General features: G+C 42.3%; 1 protein-coding gene across 1 annotated transcript in view; it reads left to right on the top strand.

Moving 5' to 3' along the window:
• Positions 1–17,956, top strand: part of syne1b (spectrin repeat containing, nuclear envelope 1b) — a 392,896-nt gene that overhangs the window by 95,763 nt on the left and 279,177 nt on the right. Inside the window, 11 exon segments of the mRNA XM_052012795.1 lie at positions 181–357; positions 960–1,100; positions 1,446–1,606; positions 3,415–3,565; positions 3,694–3,921; positions 4,323–4,421; positions 5,577–5,764; positions 7,999–8,122; positions 10,277–10,443; positions 11,617–11,770; positions 14,629–15,254. Of these exon segments, the coding sequence (XP_051868755.1) occupies positions 181–357; positions 960–1,100; positions 1,446–1,606; positions 3,415–3,565; positions 3,694–3,921; positions 4,323–4,421; positions 5,577–5,764; positions 7,999–8,122; positions 10,277–10,443; positions 11,617–11,770; positions 14,629–15,254 (2,216 nt within the window).

Raw genomic sequence — 17,956 nt, 5'->3', positions numbered from 1 at the left:
CACTGGTTCTAATATTTCCTTAAGTAATTCAGATTAATTTTTTTTTAACAATGCTCCGGTGACAGATTTGGAACAAGTTACCATGTCAAGGGCCCTAATTACATTCAAACTGCTGCTCTTATGTTGTAATTGTTTTTTCTGCAATCAAAGTAAAATTGTTTTGACTTCATGAACTCACAGCAACAAGTGAAACAGTGGATGGTGCAGAGACTTGATGTGCAGCAGCTGTTTGTTCGTGGGAAGGAGTTACATGGAGCTGTTGACCTGACTGAATCCAGTCTACAAGAACTGCAAACCCAGGAGGCTGTCTTCAATGCAATGGGGAAAGCAGTGGAGGAACAGCAGAAGGAACTGGAGGTAAAACCCAGCCACAAAGTTCACTCTGACAGGCTGGTATGTAGGTGAGCTTGTTCCCAAGCATCTTTTGTCCAGATCCTTCTGTGGGTCGTGGATTTGAGAGGTCCAAGAAGCCTTTGTGTGTTGCTGGCAAATACTGCAGTCATGGAATAGATGTTCAAGCCATTAGATGTGCTGCTGATCTAAGGGTCTGCCTTGTTCTGGATGGCGTCAAGCTTCCAAACTCAGGCATCCATCCCAAGAAGTAAATGTTTCATCACAGTCTGACATACCCTGCAGGTGCTGAAGAGGCTTTGGGGAGCCAAGGGGTGTAACCAGAGGAATATCCAGCTTCTGCCCTCCTCCAGTAACTGAAATATTTATGCAGTTGGTCCAGCTAAGTGTCTGGATATTGGTGGCAGTCAACGCTCTCCCAGGGACGTCGATGGTGGGCGATTCGGCAATGGCAATGCCATTGAATGTCAATGGGAGGGGGTTATTTTGCCTGAGGTGGTCATTGCAGGGCACTTGCAAAAGAAGGAAAACAGTCAGCGGTGGCAGCATAAGGGCTGGTGGCTGTCACGGTAGATGAAGCTAACTTGTTGGTTTTCCTTGTGGTAAAGGAGATACTCGTTGAGTGGCAGCGCTTTGAGGAGGAGAGGGGGGAAGTAATGGAATTCCTGACTCGTGCTGGAACAAAGGTGGATTGGAATCGTCTCTTCAGCAGCCTGGAAAGCCTTGGCTCAGAGCTGGATCAAATGAAGGTAAGTTTGCAGACTCACAGTCAATCTACAGTAGAGATCTAATGACCCAGTTTAAATAAATTAGCAGATGACCTTGAAACTATAAGCTTCAGTTTGAAAGTGAAATTGGACTTAGTGTATGGAAAATTGAAAACTAGGAAATTTCTTACAGTTTTCCAAGTATGAAATGTCCTGGACCAGTCTCTCAAGAATATATCATGTTGGAATTATAATTATGTTCAACTGTTCGACCTTCTGTCTTGAAGTTATGATGCTCCCAGTATTTTACTGCCTGGAGGTACATATCGTATCTCCCAATGTGCACTGACAGGTCTTGCATTGCTTGTGTGTTTGTGTGTGTGACAGGCAATTTGCAGAGACGGTGAAACCAAGGCTGCTCAAGCTGAGAGCCTGTTACACAAATCTGAAGACATGAAACTTGGTCCAAAGAGTAAGAGCTCCCTGCAGCAACAAACCAGAGAAATGAGAGAGAAAGCTGAAAACGTACAGGAGGCCCTGAGGAACCAGTAAGCCGTCATCCTTTTTAATCTTAATTCTTGCTAAATTAATGCTTATTCAGTATTTCTTTCCTAATCAAGTAGCAACTCTTGCATTCCTACCCTTTGTTCCATAGCCCTTGATTTCCCCTTTCCTTTAATCACCTGTATGTTAACATGACCTCCGCCTCAGTCACTAACTCCAGTAATGCATTCTGTGGCTTCACAACTCCCTGTGTAGTCAGATGTTTCTGCATAAATCTTCTGGCTGTAAAATAAGCAAGCTAGAGTTGTTGGAAGCTGATTTCAATGTTTACATTCTGCAAGATGGTTGGATGAGAATAAGTTACCCTGTTCATGATGTGCCTTAAACTTAGATCAGTAGCTTTTCTACTGGGAACAATGATACCCGCTGTATCTGCCTATTCTCCATAACAATGCACATCTGCCATTTTAGCCCATTGCCCATAATAACAGACCTCTAGAGCTTTTCTTATTCACTCTCATAAAAGCTTGCTGCTTTTAGCCATGCTGATGGCTTCTAACTTATAAAGAAAAGGCTGAAATGGTACTTCAGTTCATTGCTCACCCGATGATCCACCATTTTAACTACTTGTTCAATAGATGGAGATAAACCATTTTAATCTAGTCTCCACTGGGATGGTGATCTGCAATTTTATCCCACTGTCCATTAGGTGGTTGGTAGTCCATGATATTGAGTCCTCTCTTGTTCTCTTTCTCTCACACTCCTTTGCTTTCTCTTTCACACACATGCTCTTTCTTGCTCTCATTTTCGCTGAGAACCTCATTCTTGCTGTTGCTCCCATTGTCTGTCTCTCTCTCACACACACACATACACACACATACACACACACACACACACACACACACACACACACACACACACACACACACACACACACACACACACACACACACACACACACACACACATATATATATATCTTGGATATTCTCATGGGTTTCAGTGTCACTAGTTAGTCCTTTCAACAGACCTGGAATTAAATCAACAACTGCAGCTTGCATTTATTTAGCACCTGTGAAATAGTAACATGTCCTGAACCACTCACTCTCATACACACACACACAGACACGCACACCCACGGACACGCGCGCACACACACACACACAGACATGGGCACACACAAACACGCGCACACACACACACACGGACACACACAGACACGCACACCCACGGACGCGCGCACACACACACACACATGGACACACACACACACACACACGGACACACACAGACGCACACACACACACACACACACACACACACACACACACACACACACACACACACACACACACACACACACACACACACACACACATATTCCAGGAACTGGACACAAGGAAAAGAATGAGATATTAGCACAAGTGATTTAAGGAGGAGAGAGATGGATGGTTAGAGATGAAATTCTGAAATGTGAGGCCCAGGCAACTGAATGCACTGCTACAAATGTATGGAGATGGAGAGAGTAAGTTTCTGAGAGAAGGCTGAAGGAGGTTACAGAGGTAGGGATTGGCGAGGACATGAACCTGAGAAAATTAAAATCAGGGTACTCAGGGACCTGGTTAATGAACACCCTCCAATCTATACCTATATGATAGCTGACCCAGAGGATTTAAATTTGTGCCTTTTGCCAATTTCTTTTGGGATTGTGCTTTTCACAAGTTTCCCCACCTGCACTTCTCCAGTCTTTCAACTGTCGCAAATCCTGTTAAGCTGAGATCTGAGAGGAATCCAGAAGATGGTTTATTTTGGCCTATTTATATTAATTTCACAAGTGTCTTTTTTGCTTCAGTGTGAAGCATCTGGAAGAGATCAAGAGTTTGTGGGAGAATTTTTTGGCTGAGTTTGAATCATTGGGGCACTGGATGACAGAGGAACAGAAAGAGCTGAATGCAGTGGAGGATTTGTCTATCCCATTGGATGAAAAGCTCTCCAAAGTTAAGGTAAGTTGCCCAATTGTACGACATTCCTGTTAAACTTTGAAATCTGTCTTTAACAATGATGAAATCATGGATTCTCCTACAGGAAAAGCTGAAACAAAAAACAACCAATCTATGTTTTTGACTTGTAGCATATTCTTGACACAGTTCTTGGTAAGTCAAAAGAACTTAAAAGTTTGGAAGAAGAGTCCCAGAAGCTGAGCCAGTTCGTCACCTCTGGTGAGATTGCACACGTGAAGGCTCGGTTGACCCAACTAACTAGGCAGTGGGAAGACCTCCATCAACACACCCTGGAAGTGGACAGCAAACTGGGGAACCGAGTCTCACTGCAACAGAAGTATGAGGAAGACTTCAAAAAGGTACCTGTGCAATAAAGGAATTTTAAAGTTACGCGTGCCCAACCAATGTGTGAAAGAGCAGATCAGCGTGGGAGGATGAAGGGTTGTTTCTGCTGTACGATTCTATGACTGAGCAGAACATAAAGTGATGTAATATTGGTGTCTTTAGCTTCCCTTGATGCTACCCCTTCAAATATTGGTTCAGAGCACCAGGGTTAACTGTGAAAAACGGATTGTTGCACACTAAGGCTTCTTTGGATTGTCATGATGACGAACTGATTGAAGGTTCCTCATCTGCAGGTTTCTGAATACTTAGAGAAATACAGAAAGATTCCTGCCTCTAAACAATATCTCATTTTATTCAATCTTTGTTTATTTCCTCATCAGTATTGAATGTTTTCTGCCTTATTATATCTCTATAGGTCCAACAGGCGCTGATTGACATGGAATCTACATTGAAGGGCAAGAGCAATAAGTGCTCCTCAGCATCTGAGGCTAAACAATTGTTGCAGGCACACCTGGTATGCACATACTTTTTGCATGTGGTTCTGTGGTATGGCTCACAGTGAGTCAGGGATTATGTTTTTGCAGCAGAGAGGTGCTGCAATGTGCAAATGAGTGAAGAATGTAGCTTTTCAATGAAAGAATTTGGAAAAAAAATTATAGTGAGCTAAGTGTTTCCTTGATTGATTTCTGAAATAAATGTAAAACAGTAGCTCCCTTATCCTGATAGGTAAATCATAAATCACCTGTATCTCAGCTGTTCATGTGTTGAACTTGTGTCTTTGTTTATGGTGAAAAACAAAAAAATTAAACTTTAATTGGTTTATTATTGTCACATGTACTGAGATACACTGAAAAACTTTGTTTTGCATGCCATCTATATGGATTATCTCAAAATATAAGTACATTGAGATAGTACAAAGGGAAAGGCAATAACATAATGCGGTGTTACAGCTACAGAGAAAGTGCAGTGCAGGTAGACAGTCAAGTGCAAGGGCCATGGCAAGGTAGATTGTGAGATCAACAGTGCATCTTATCACACAAGAGGTCTGTTCAAAAGTCTTATAACAGTGGGATTGAAGCTGTCCTTGAGCCTGGTGGTGCGTGTTTACAAGCTTTTGTGTCTTCTGCCCGAGAGAAGTGGGGAGAAGGGAGAATGTCTGGGGCAGGTGGGGTCTTTGATCATGTTGGTTTAATTATATTTTACTTCATAATGAAGTAATTCTTTCCTTATGAAGTAATTCTAATAATACTGATGCAAGACTTTTTTATTCAGTATCTCTCTCCTCATCTTCCAGACACCTCACCTTCCAGACAGTCCTTCCAGACATTGATGGTCTTTTAACAACCTGCCTTTATACGTGAATAATTCACGCAACTACTGCAATAGGTTGCAATATATATAAAGGACTGCTCTGAGCCATTTTTGCTTTGTTTCCATCTGTATCTGATTTTCTTACTGTACTCTATAGTACATTAAGAGGGTGTGGTGTTAACTTCAACTCTGGTTATTAAATGCAGCATGTGACTGACTTGCTTCTGCAGTGATCCCTGCAGTCAACTCTCCAGTCCTTTCAATGACAGAGATATCTCAGATTTCACGCTTAACCTTTTGCTGATGTTCAGTGCACAAAAAGTTACAGTATTTACTCACACTGGTTTCCTCTCCACAGAAGTTCTGTCAAACTGTTGATCAGATGAAAAATCAAATGGTGTCACTCTCAACCAGTGCCCGCAAAGTCAGCAACCCGGACAAAGCCGCTCAGCAACTGAGTACTCTGCAGGAAAAGTTTGAGGATTTGCAAGGTTGTGCCAAGGAGATGGAGGCACAGCTGGAAAATAGGATGTCTCTCTGGCAGAAGTATGTAGCTTGGTGAAGCTCTCATTGTACCTAGTTGGTAGTTTCATTGACTGCTTAAGAGCACGGCACTCGTGGCTACTACCTCAAGGTGCCACAGTGTCTTAAACAGAACAGACTCCAGAGCAAATCACCTAATCCTGTTACTATTTTCTTATGTTCTTATAATCAAAGTGCATCTCATAAAAATACATGCTCAGTATAAGACAAAGCATTCAATGTACATGATACACACAGGGGCAACTGCATGAATGCACAAACATACAAAATACATTTGGCCCACATCCATGCGCGCGCACACAGATGCTCGTGCGTGCACACACACACAACACGTGTCTGTGTTCACTAAGATGTCATAAGCCTACAACACCCCATTAGCTGGTTGCAGTTTTACTGTTGTACAATCTACCTGTCAACAGCTTGGGCCTTTTGTTTTCCCTGTTTCCCTCCTAAAGATATAGCTAACAAATGATTAATTTAATAAAGGCTTTTGATAAATAGATGGAACAAAACTATTTCCATTGTTATTGTTTGGCTAACTAGCTTATTTAAGCAGAGTCATCCTTGCGTTGCTTTCTTGCTGACCAGCTGAAGGGGTCTTGCATATTTCTGGGAAAGAAGAGAAGCTGAAGTTACTTTATCCAACATGAAGGTGAAAGAGTGAAGTTTTGAGACCTTTGTACTGGATAGCTGGTTCAAGGGCAGTTGACAATTCTGTCCTTGGCTGTCTGACTGGAAACAAAAATCTGAAGTCATGGAAGCAGGCCCTTCGGCCCAACTCATCCATGCCGACTGTGTTGCCCAGTGAGCTAGTCCCATCTGCCCGTGTTTGGCCCATTGCCCTCTAAACCTCTTCTATCCATGTACTTATCTAGATGGCTTTTAAACTTTCCTAATGTGCCCGCCTCAACCACTGTTTCTGGCAGCTCATTCCATTGGCGCCAGAAGCGTGGCGACACTTGTGGGCTTCCCCCAGAACACTCTACACAAAAGATGCATTTCACTGTGTGTTTTGATGTACATGTACATGATGTACATAAAGATATCTTAAAATCCCCTTTGTGTGAAGAAGCTGTCCCTGATGTCCCTTTTAAATCTCTCGCCTCTGATCTTAAACTTATGCCCTTTTGTTTTTACCACCCCCTCCCTGTGTTGAACCTGTAATTAGAATGTGAAATTGATTCACTTGGTAGGACATCTTACGCCACATTCTGCAGGTAGATAATGTTACTTCCCTGTAAGTTTTGGCTCAATCAAAACTTGGCAATTACATAGGTCAGGGAATGGTTAAATTATTTGAAACCAATTCCAATGGATATGGGTTAATATTAACATACTTTATGAACTAATTGCACAGCAGTTAATGCTCAGTGACCCGGGTTCAATCCTAACCTTGGATGCTGTCCGTGTGGACTGTAAAAGCTTTCCCCAGATGCTCTGGTCTCCTTTCCATCCCAAAGGACGTGCTGGCTAGTGTGTTAATTGGCTTCTGTAAAGTACCCGTAGTGTAGGTAGGAGCACCAGGGTGAGTTGATGAGCATGTGAAGGAATAGACTACAGGGAAATAAGTGGGGGATTGCTCTGAGATTTCATGGATCAAGTGGTTGCCCCTATGTCATAAGAATATATGAGAATATAAAAGAAATGCAAAGGATTTTGATAATGGGAGTCTGTTTTCACAGGCAGGAAACCAGTAACTTAGTTAATTAACAAAATAACCAGAGGAAAAATTGGAAGATTTTTTTTCTTCAGCTCTTTGCTACGATTTAGAATGTGCTGTCTGAAGGAGTAATGGGAGCAGATTCAATAGTACCTTTTGAAAGAAAATTGAGTAAACAACTGCAGATGAATATTTTGCAGGGCTATGGGGAAAAGGCAGGGAAGAGGGACTCGCTGGATAGCCCTTTCAGAGATCAGGCAGGGGCTCAGTGGGCTGAATAGCCAGATTCTACAGTGCAGGATTCTTGGGGGAGGTTTGCCTTTGCTAAGTTTGCACTGTGGAAATGTCTGCGCACTGAACTCTGCCTGTGAAATGTGGATCCATTGACTCCAAAGATGCCTTATTCATAACTGCTGCACTTTTGCACATCTGATGTGAGTTACTCAGTTGTGCTATCTGCTGCACGTGTGGGAAGGGGCAGGAGGCATTGTTCTTTATTACTGAATTGTATATAGCTTAAATACTTTGTGTGATATATAAGTACATGGCTCTTTGAAGAACGCTTTTTTGTTACCAGATATGAAAAGGACCTGTCCAGTTTCAGTTCTTGGCTTGAAAAACATGAAGCAATTACGGGATTGTGGTCGCCCTACATCTCTTCTGACCAAGCCAAACTGCAAAATGAAGTGCATACTCTGAAGGTAAAATCCAAGCACTGCTGCAGTGTTTAGAAAGTAGGTGATGTACTGAGGCTTTGTGTTCACTCACTCAAGGAAGAACCAACTTCCCAGTGTCTTGGCTCAGAAATAAGAAAGGAAGACTTGCATCCCTGAGAAGGACATAAATGTCCCAGAGCACTTGACAGTCAATGAAGTATCTTTGAAATATATCCAATGCTGTAATATAGGAAACATTGTTTGATATAATTAAGACAATCAGAATCAATTGTATTTAAGTTGTGATGTAGTCTGCCTTATCATGTTTTGATTTCTGAAAGGAGCAGAATATTAAGGATCACACAGGTATTTAAAAAGGAAAGAAAGGAAATCTTTCAATTATACAGTGCCTTTCACAACATTGGGATATTCAAAGGTCTTTTACAACTGAAGGAGTCCCTTTGAAGTGTAGTCCTCATTCTGGTGAGGAAATATGGTAGCCAATATGAACATGGCAAGGTCCCAAAAGCAGCAATCAGATAATGATGTGATAAACTGTTTCAGTGATATTGATAAATATTGGACAGAATGCTGGGGAGAAGGCCTTCTACTCTTTCTAATCTATGTTACAGTCTTTTGCATCCATCTGACAAGGCAGACAAGGCTATGATCTAAGGCCAGAATTAAATGAGATGACTTCAGGCAAATCTGCACTCTCTTAGAATTGAACAGATTGTCAGCCTGTGTTGTGTGTTCGAGACTCCAGGGTGGAACTTGACTTAAATTATCATCTGCATTACCATATGTTTGGATAAACATGGCTAAGCTAGATATTATAGTCCTCAACACTCTGATGAGTAAACCTCCTGAAAGCAGCAGTACATCAAATTCTTTTTTTCTAAACAGCAGTTTGGATCGTTGACCTGGGTGTTGACTGCTTCTGTCTTCACAGATGCTGCTGAGAGTTTCTGTCATTTTGTTTTCCAAGTTTTGTATGTGTTGGGGTTTAGAAGAGTGAGAAGAGGATTGACAGAAGCGTCTGAGATCCTGAGCGGTCTTAACAGGGCAGATGTGAAGAGGAAGTTTCCTCCTGTAGCAGAATTTCTATCTAGGAATCACTATCTAAAAATAAGTGGTTCTTCCATTTAAGACACATAATGTGGCTTTCTTTTTCCTCAGAAGTTGTGTGTCCTTTGAAATTTTTCATTTAGGTGCCATAGAAGCAGAGCCTTTGAATATTTTTAAGGTAGAGGTAGATAAATGTAATGATAAGCAAGGGGTGAAAAGTTACTGCTGTAGAGGAGAGTGCAGAGCTGAGATTACAATCAGATCAGCCATGGTTTTATTGAATAGTGGAGCATATTTGAGGGGCCGAGTGGCCTACTCCTGCTCCTATTTCATTTAATATGCTTTTCAAGTAGCTGTCCCAGATCCAAATCATCCAAGTTCAAATCATACCTTTTTTCTTTTCTGTCCTTACCTTTTACCCATCCCCCGGTGGATCTGCTCTCCCCTCCTCCCCCGAACCTGCCTATCACTATCTTTTACCTGCATCTACCTATCACCACCTTGTGCCTACCCCACCTCCGTTCTTTTGCCCACCTGTCACTGCCCTGCTTTTCCCTCCTATATATTGGGCTTCCCCTTTTCCTGTCTTCAGTTTTCGAAAAGGGTCCTGACCCGAAACGTTGACCACCCGCTTTTCTCCATGGATGCTGCCTGGCCTGCTGAGTTCCTCCAGCACAATTGTGTTTTTCATCTGGATTCCAGCATCTGCAGTCCTTTGTTTCTCCAAATCAGCTGTGTTGGTGCTCACTGGACCAGACAGTCACTCAGGAGTTGGGCTCATCTGTCCCTCTGACGAACATGAAAGATCTCATGGCACTTAAAGAGCAGTACATTACCCCTGTGTCCTGACCAATAGTTATCTCTCAATCATCAATGCTAAAGAACAGACTATCTGGCTGTTTGTGGGAGTTTGTTATATGCAAGATGGTTGTTGCATTTCTAATCTAAAACAGTGACTAGACTCCAGGAGTACGTCATTAGCTGTAAAGTGCTCTGGGATGTTCTGAAAGGAAAAAGGACTTATAACTGCAAATCTGTCTTCTCCTCTCCATGCCAGCTTAGTTAAGCAGGTGTCAGAGGTGTTCCTGTGGAATTCTGACAGGTGTCCTGTCTATCTCATCATCTCTGCAGGACTTGCAGGCTGAGGTGATATCTCAAGAGTCAGCCCACAGAGGTCTTGTGATGCAGAGCAAAACCTTATACCCAACCACCTCAGAGGAAAGTTTGAAGGCAATGAAAGCAAATCTGCAACAGCTGGATAAGAGGTGGCAGAGTCTCTCCCACAGCATCAAAAAACGGTAGGATTAATTAAAAATCTCTTAACCTTTGTTTTTGAATGTGCATATAATGAAATAGATGTTGAATGAAAAAAATTTGAAAAAAAAGTTTCTAGTGAGCTAAGTGTTTACTGGTTTCTGAAATAAACGTAAAATAGTACTTCCCTAATTCTAACAGATAAATCACAACTTGCTCTATCACAGCTCCTCAAATGTTTTTTTTACAGTAAAGACCAAAAAAAAACATTAAATTTTAAATTTTTTTGCACTTTTCTTTCAGACTGAAGTAACTCTAATTTTATCGAGCAGATTCTTTTGATAGCATTTTCAGGATGCAAGACTTTTATTCAGTATTTTCCTCCTCATGAGAATAATGACTTTACATTCCTTTTTTTTGTTCAGCTGACCCTCAGAGTTTGTATTCAAAGGTAACACAGTCTTCACCTCATTGGTCTGGGTGAGAGTCTGTGCGGGAGTTCTGTTAGCAAACTGGGGGCTGGGGACCACAAATTGTTACCCAAAATAACATGATTTTAAATCTAACCATGGCATTTTGAAGGAAATAAAACATAGCAAAGGGTCTCAGATCTAAAAATTAACTCCTAAATGCCTGACCTGCTGAGAGTTCCCAGCATTTTCTGCTTTTATTTCCGGTATCTGTAGTTTTTTTTTGATTTCCAAATAAAACATGGGCATCATTTAAGGTGATCACAGGTGTCAGATAAGGAAAGAGACCTGATTGGTTACATAATGTCTTCTAAAGGAAGGATATCAATGTCCTTGCCTTGTCTGGTATATAGGCAGGCATGGTAGTGTGGCGGTTAGCGTAATGCTTTACAGCACCAGAGACCGTGGTTTAATTCCCGCCACTGTCTGTAAGGGGTTTGTACATTCTCCCCGTGTCTGCATGGGTTTCCTCTGGGTGCTCCGGTTTCCTCCCACATTCCAAAGATGTACGGGTTAGGAAGTTGTGGGCATGCTATGTTGGCACCGGAAGTGTGGCGACACTTGCGGGCTGCCCCCAGAACATTCTACGCAAAAGGTGCATTTCACTGTGTGTTTCGATGTACATGTGACTAATAAAGATATCTTATGTAGGTTTTTTCAGAAGCTGATGTTATTCAATGAGCAGACCGGGGAGCAGTAATGTTCCTCACCTGAGTAATGACTACGAAATGTTCTTTTGTTCCACAGGATTCGCACCTTTGAGGAGGCAATCGAGAAGCACCAGCAGTTTGACGAGTCTCTACTAAAATTTTCTTACTGGGTTGAACGCTTTCTGAGTGGCCTTCAGTCAACCTCAGAGATCAGTTCCACGGATTTGCAGCCCTCTTTGAATCACTTAAAGGTAAAACATGGCTGGTCCTTCGTTTTCAGCAACAAGGTCTTAGAATATTGTGCGCAGTGACAATTTTGGCAGCTAGATTGATACATTGATTCACATCCTATCAATCCCATTTTCTCTTTATCATTGGAAGCAAGGTTTTTTCCCCCAATGTTATGTCATCAAAACTGCTCATAATGTTGCACCCCTGTATCTGGTATAAAAATTCGAGAGCAATGTAATTTGCAGAATTCAGGCCGTGACAGTTTTTGAGAGACAATAACAACAATTTAACCTGATTCCAGTTCTAGTCTTAACTACACTCTGAGGTATCACCATTTTCTCGAGCTAACATTGGGCATACAGGTATATCATTAAAACACAGCTTTGTCAAAATCTTTACAAAAATATCCAGATTTTCATCTTTATTGAATTTGGTTTCATAATCTGCTGCAATGAGATTTGAACTCATGACATTATAGGTTAGTTGCCTAATACGTACACCATTGGGCTATCCTGACAAGTAGCTGTCATGTTAAAGAGTGAGCCTTAGTTCAGAGGTTAATGCTTCCACTTATGTTTTGTCTCAGGGTCATAGTCAATTCTGACCAGATTCAAGTGTCCTCATTCCACGTTACATCTCTGTCATCCCAGAGGATGTGCCAGTGTGGTTCAATGGTAATGCTAGCACCTGAGTCAGAGAGTCTTGGGCTCCAGCCACCCTCCAGAGGCCTGAGCACATTCTTCTGACACTTTAGTGCAGTACGGAGGGAGTGCAGAACTGATGGAGATGCTGTCTTTTGGATGTCAAGTGAAATCCCTGTCTGTTCTCTTCGATGAATGCTAAGGACCTCATGGCTTGACCTTCAACTAGTATTCAAAAGTAGCTGGCCTGATCAGTACTACATTGCTAATGTTAGAATCTTGCTGTGTGAAAATTGGTTTCAGGATTTCCCAAACTACATTGGTATTGGTTTATTATTGTCAAGTGTAACAAGATACAGTGAAAAGCTTTGTTTTGCGTGCCATCCAGGCAGATCATGCCATACATAAGTACATCAAGGTAGTAAAAAAGAACAGAATGCAGAATATAGTGTTGCAGTTACAGACAAAGTGCAGTGCAGGTAGACAAAATGACAGCAGTGACTGGACCCTCAAAGTGCTTCATTGTCGGTGAGGTTGAGAAGAGCACTATTGTTCTCTCTTTATTGTTTCTCACTTCAATAAATTTGCACATCATTGTGCTGTGGGGGAGATTACATGTTAGCATTTCTGCCATAGGTATTGATTAAATAAGGAGATAATGCTTTCTCTATTCTTCCATCTCCACCTTACATCCAAATATCAGGTCTACATCTAAAGGTAACAAAAATATCGAAAGCCTTGGCACTTGTGGTATGTCTGTCCAGATCCTCTGGAGACTGCATTCAGTTCACATACCAGTTAGTTGCTGAGTAAATGCCAGTAAATGAAATGATCATTCATAGACAGCAGAACCTCCAAATGGTGTGGGTTCTCAGTGTAATGAAGCAGCTCAGCACCTGAACACCACTGTCATTGATGTTAAGCCTGGCAGCAAGTTCATTGTGATCTAGATGTGGTCCTAGTGGCAGGGGAGTTAAAAGTCTTTCAGCTTTCAGAGGAACAAAACTGCTGACTAACGTGCGGTGAGCAAACATTTGGTCCAAATTTTTGTACTTCGCAACTGAGCAAAATGCTGTCTGGTCGTGTGTGTGAAAATTTAAACTAAAATTTAAAATTGCTGCGATTAAGAGCAGATATGTTATATGCAAGAAAGTAGGCCACAAATTATTGAAGATGGCCCCAACTCATGCCCACATTGTTGTAGTTGATTTTAACCCAGTATGAAGGAACTGAGAGCAAAACATTTTTTCATATGTTCTTAAGACAGCAAAGAAACTCATTTGACCCATTGACTTTATGCCAGCTCAGAACAATTTGTTTAATCCCATTCATCCAGTTACTTCCCTACAATCTGTTCTCCCTCATGTGCCCATCAACTTGTTCCTAATTCTCCAACCATCCATCTACACTAGTGCTAACTTACAGTAGCCAGTTACTCCACTAACATTTCTTTTGGATGTGAGACTAAACCAGAGGGAAACCAAGGGAAAACCATGAGGTCACAGAGAAAAATTACAAACTCCACAAGGACAGTGCCTGAGATCAGAATCGAACCTGGGTTGCTGCAGCTGTGTGGCAGTGGTACCAGTTGCTGCAGTATTCCCATTCAGGCCTGGGGTGTTTTAAATGAATGACCTTATTTGAGTACCATTCCAGTATGGAACAGATAACCCCCAAGGCTACAGAGCAAGAGCTGTAAAGCTGGATTAGAATGGACATGACGGGCTGAATGAACTTATCCCAGGCCTTAAGCTTCTGTGACAGAGGTCTAACCTGCATGGGGGTGCTGTCCCAGAAACCTGAGTTTAAGGTCAGGATCAAACCCAGGTTTCATCTTGACCGCTGGTGGTGCTTGTGTGGAGTTTGCAAGTTTTCCCTGTGACCTTGTAGGTTCCCTTGGATGTTCTGGTTTCCTCCCACATCCCAAAGAAGTAAGGGTTGGTAGGTTAACTGCCTACTCTAGATTGTCTGTGTTGTAGCAGCATGGAAAAAGAATTGGAAGGTCAGATAGGATTTGGTTGCCAATGGGTGTGTGAGAGATAATAGGTTAAAGGGAAGTGAGCGTTGCAATGGGATTACATTGGGAGCCAGCATACACTTGATGGACTGATTGGCTTCTTTGACTGCCGTGAGGAAATATAAGACTATTAGTTAACCATTGCCTAATTTCCGTCCCTCTGCATCCCTGTCCTTGAGTTAACCCTTTGTAATCCTTGTCCCATTGCCTTGCTGTGCAGGACCAGTCAGGTGCCGTGGAGCAGCAACGTGCTGAGCAGCAAAGCCTGAGGGACCAGGTGGACCATTTGTGCTCCATGAGTGAGCCACAGGATCAGCGTCTCCACAGCAGGACCGAGGAGTGCTTTCAACTCTTCCAGGAAGCCAATGAGGTCGTCGAGCGAAGGAAAGAGGTCCTCAAACAGCTGGCTGCTTTCCTGGAAACCCACAGAGTTGCAGAGAACGTTCTCCACCGGATTATAAAGACCGTTGAAACAGCCAGTAACTGGGACAGGGGGAAGACAGAGTTGTTGGATAAGGAGTTGGGTGATGTGACTCCAGATATTAAACAATTGGAATTGCAGGCTACAGCCCTTGATGCACTTATCAGCAAAGCCCAATGCCATCTGAAGGCCACGGGATCAGACTCGAGGACCTCCTGTAGGGTGTTGGCAGAAGGACTCGAGGCAGAACTAGAATCTGCTCAGAAACTCCTGGGAACCAAACAAAGTGAGGCCGAAGCACTTAACTCCCTGTGGAGATCATTTAAAGAGCGCAAGGAGCAGTTGCTGAAGAGCATTGAGGACATTGAAGAAAGGGCAGACCACGAGGGTTTAAAAGAGCTGAATGTACCAGCTTTGCAACTCAGGTGAATATGCAGAAGGGGGGATGTGGGCTGTGGACACAAATGGGCACAAACAGTTCTAAAATGAATTTCTAGAATAATATTTTCAGCAGTTTGAAGCAACAACGTTCATACTACTTGCAGTTAATCCCATAAGATGTTGCTGAGAAGAGAGGTTGCCTAATTTCCATCCCTCTGCATCCCTGTCCCATTGAAATAACCCTTTGTAATGCTCATCCTGTTGGGTTGCTTTGCCGTGTAGGACTAGTCAGGAGCTGTGGAGCAGCAACATGCCAAGAATCAGAGCCTGGGGGGCCATACTTCATGCTGCCTTCGGCCGTTTGTTTGGACTGCATGTTAAATATACTCTGACACTCAGAGTTTATCTCACCAGTTCCACAAAAACCCCAAAGAGATTACTGTAGCACTGATTCTGAAATGAGCAATGAGTTCTTCGACTCAACCTGAAATAGGGTAAATTGGAATTCATCAATTGTGCAAAATGGAAATAAGTCTGCAAATCTAAAACATTCAATTCAATAAGCTGATAAATTGATTTTTTAAAAATGTGTATTAGTCATCTTGTCTTACCTTCCTAGAAAGAATGCTTTCAATGTAAGCTTTGTGTGGAAACAATATACAGCCTTTAACAACCACTCTCTAATAACCCCTGCTTTATCATTCAGGCTATGTGAGTGATGTCACATTTTGCCTTTGATGGAGTTCCAGGACATGGTTTGTTCTGGATAAAGAATGCAAGAGTGTACATTTAAACGGCATCCTCCATGAGCTCAGAACCTCCCAAATAGCTTCTGGAACCGTGAGGTTGAGGTACAGTCCTATTCTAAGTAATTGAGCAAACAATCTGTGCCGACACCCCAGTGCATTTGCAAAGGAGTGTTGCATTGTTGAAGGTGCCGCCTTTCAGTTGACGTGTTAAACCAGGACTTCATCTGCCTTGTCAGATGTTTATGGAAGATCCCGAGACACATTTGAAGAAGACAGAGCCTTTGCATGCCTGCCCATATTATTTCTCAACCCAATCAGATTCAACTGATTGTCTTTTTCCATGACATGGTTGTACTGCACTGGTCTACAAAACATTGAGAAGGACAAACTTGTTCCTTGTCTACAGCTCAAAAAGCACAATAAAATCATGTTGTACTTTGCATCTGAAATGGTTCCATTGAAGTCAACTTCCTAGCTGAGACCTCCTCAATTTATCATAGTGGGTGTATTTCGACTTATTCTGGCAGAAAACAGCTTCATCTTTGTGGATTGATAATTGGAGACAGTGTAGGGATATAAGGAATGTGCTTTGTTTGGCAGGATGTGACAGTGTGATTCTTAAGGGTCTCAACTGGGATCCAGGATCTCAGCTCTTTGGGAATATAGTGCTGCACATCCTCTTTGCTGATGACACTATGTTAGGAGGCTGAATAAGTTGTATGTTGGAAGCAGGAAGCACAAAGGTACATGGACTAAGAGAGTGGACAAAACTATGGCAATGGAACTGAAAGTTCCACTGGAATATTGTCTTATTGGGAAGAGGTGGAGGAGCTGTGGAGAATTTCGAAATCCATGTAGTTCAATCCTTATAAAAGCCAATGTACTAAAAGTAATCACAAAATCCATTGCAATGTTGGCCATTACCTGAGTGGTGCTAGAATGCATTTATGCTTTGCTTGTGTAGAGCTTTGGTTAGATTCACCTAGTTATACTACTATCAGTTTAGACACAATTGTTGAGGAAAATATATTGGCCTTAGAGTGCAGTGAAAAATGATATTGGGGCTCAGAAAGTTAATTTACAAAGACACATTCATGGACAAGACTTACACTTGCTTGTATTTGGAAAACTGAATTAGATTTAAAATCGAATCCAAATTTTTTGGTATGATTCAAGGATTCACCATGATTGATATGGAGGAATCATTATGCCAGGTCAGCCATGCATCTGTTGGTAGGATCCTTGCCTCTGAATCAGGAGGCTGTTGGTTCATTGTCCCACACTGGTGACGTGAGCATAAGCATTGAGACCATGCAATCCTGAGGAAGAGTTGTCCTATTGGAGGTGCTGCCTTTCAGAAGAGATTTTAAATGGAGGCCCTTTCTACTCTCAAAGATAGGTACAAGAGACCTGTGCCACTATATCAAAGATCAGGAGTTGTCCTTGGCTTCCAGACTGGTGCTTACTGTTCCATCACCATCACCAAGACCAGGTGATTGTCACATTGTTGTTTGTGGGAGCTTGCTGTGAACAAGCTGGCTGTTGTATTTTCAACATTACAACAGTAACTACGCAACAATAAAGGTGAAGTTGTGAAAGGTGATATGTAATTCAACTATTCCTTTCAAGTGAGGAGTATAACCTTGAAGTTTGGCCATTCAGGAATAGCATAAGGAAACACATTTTGAGGTTGATTGGTACTTTCTCATTTTTCACATTTTCTTAAAATAGGGAAGGAGGCCATTCAGCCCATTGAGTCCCATTCCCCACCCATTTCCCTGTAATCTCTCTCATATGTCCTTCATCTTCCCCCCCCCCCATCCCCCCATTCAATTCTCCTTCCACCCACCCACACCTAAAGGTAATTTACAGTCGACAATCAATCTACCAACCAGCATGTCTTTGGGGTATAGGAGGAAACTGGAGCACCTGGAGCAGGGGGGATGAAATTGATAGAGTCATACAGCACGGAAACAGGCCCTTCGGTCCAACTCGCC

The sequence above is a fragment of the Pristis pectinata genome, chromosome 3 (genome assembly GCF_009764475.1).
Source record: "Pristis pectinata isolate sPriPec2 chromosome 3, sPriPec2.1.pri, whole genome shotgun sequence".
Lineage (NCBI taxonomy): Eukaryota > Metazoa > Chordata > Chondrichthyes > Rhinopristiformes > Pristidae > Pristis > Pristis pectinata.
This window is presented reverse-complemented; position numbering and strand designations above follow the sequence as displayed.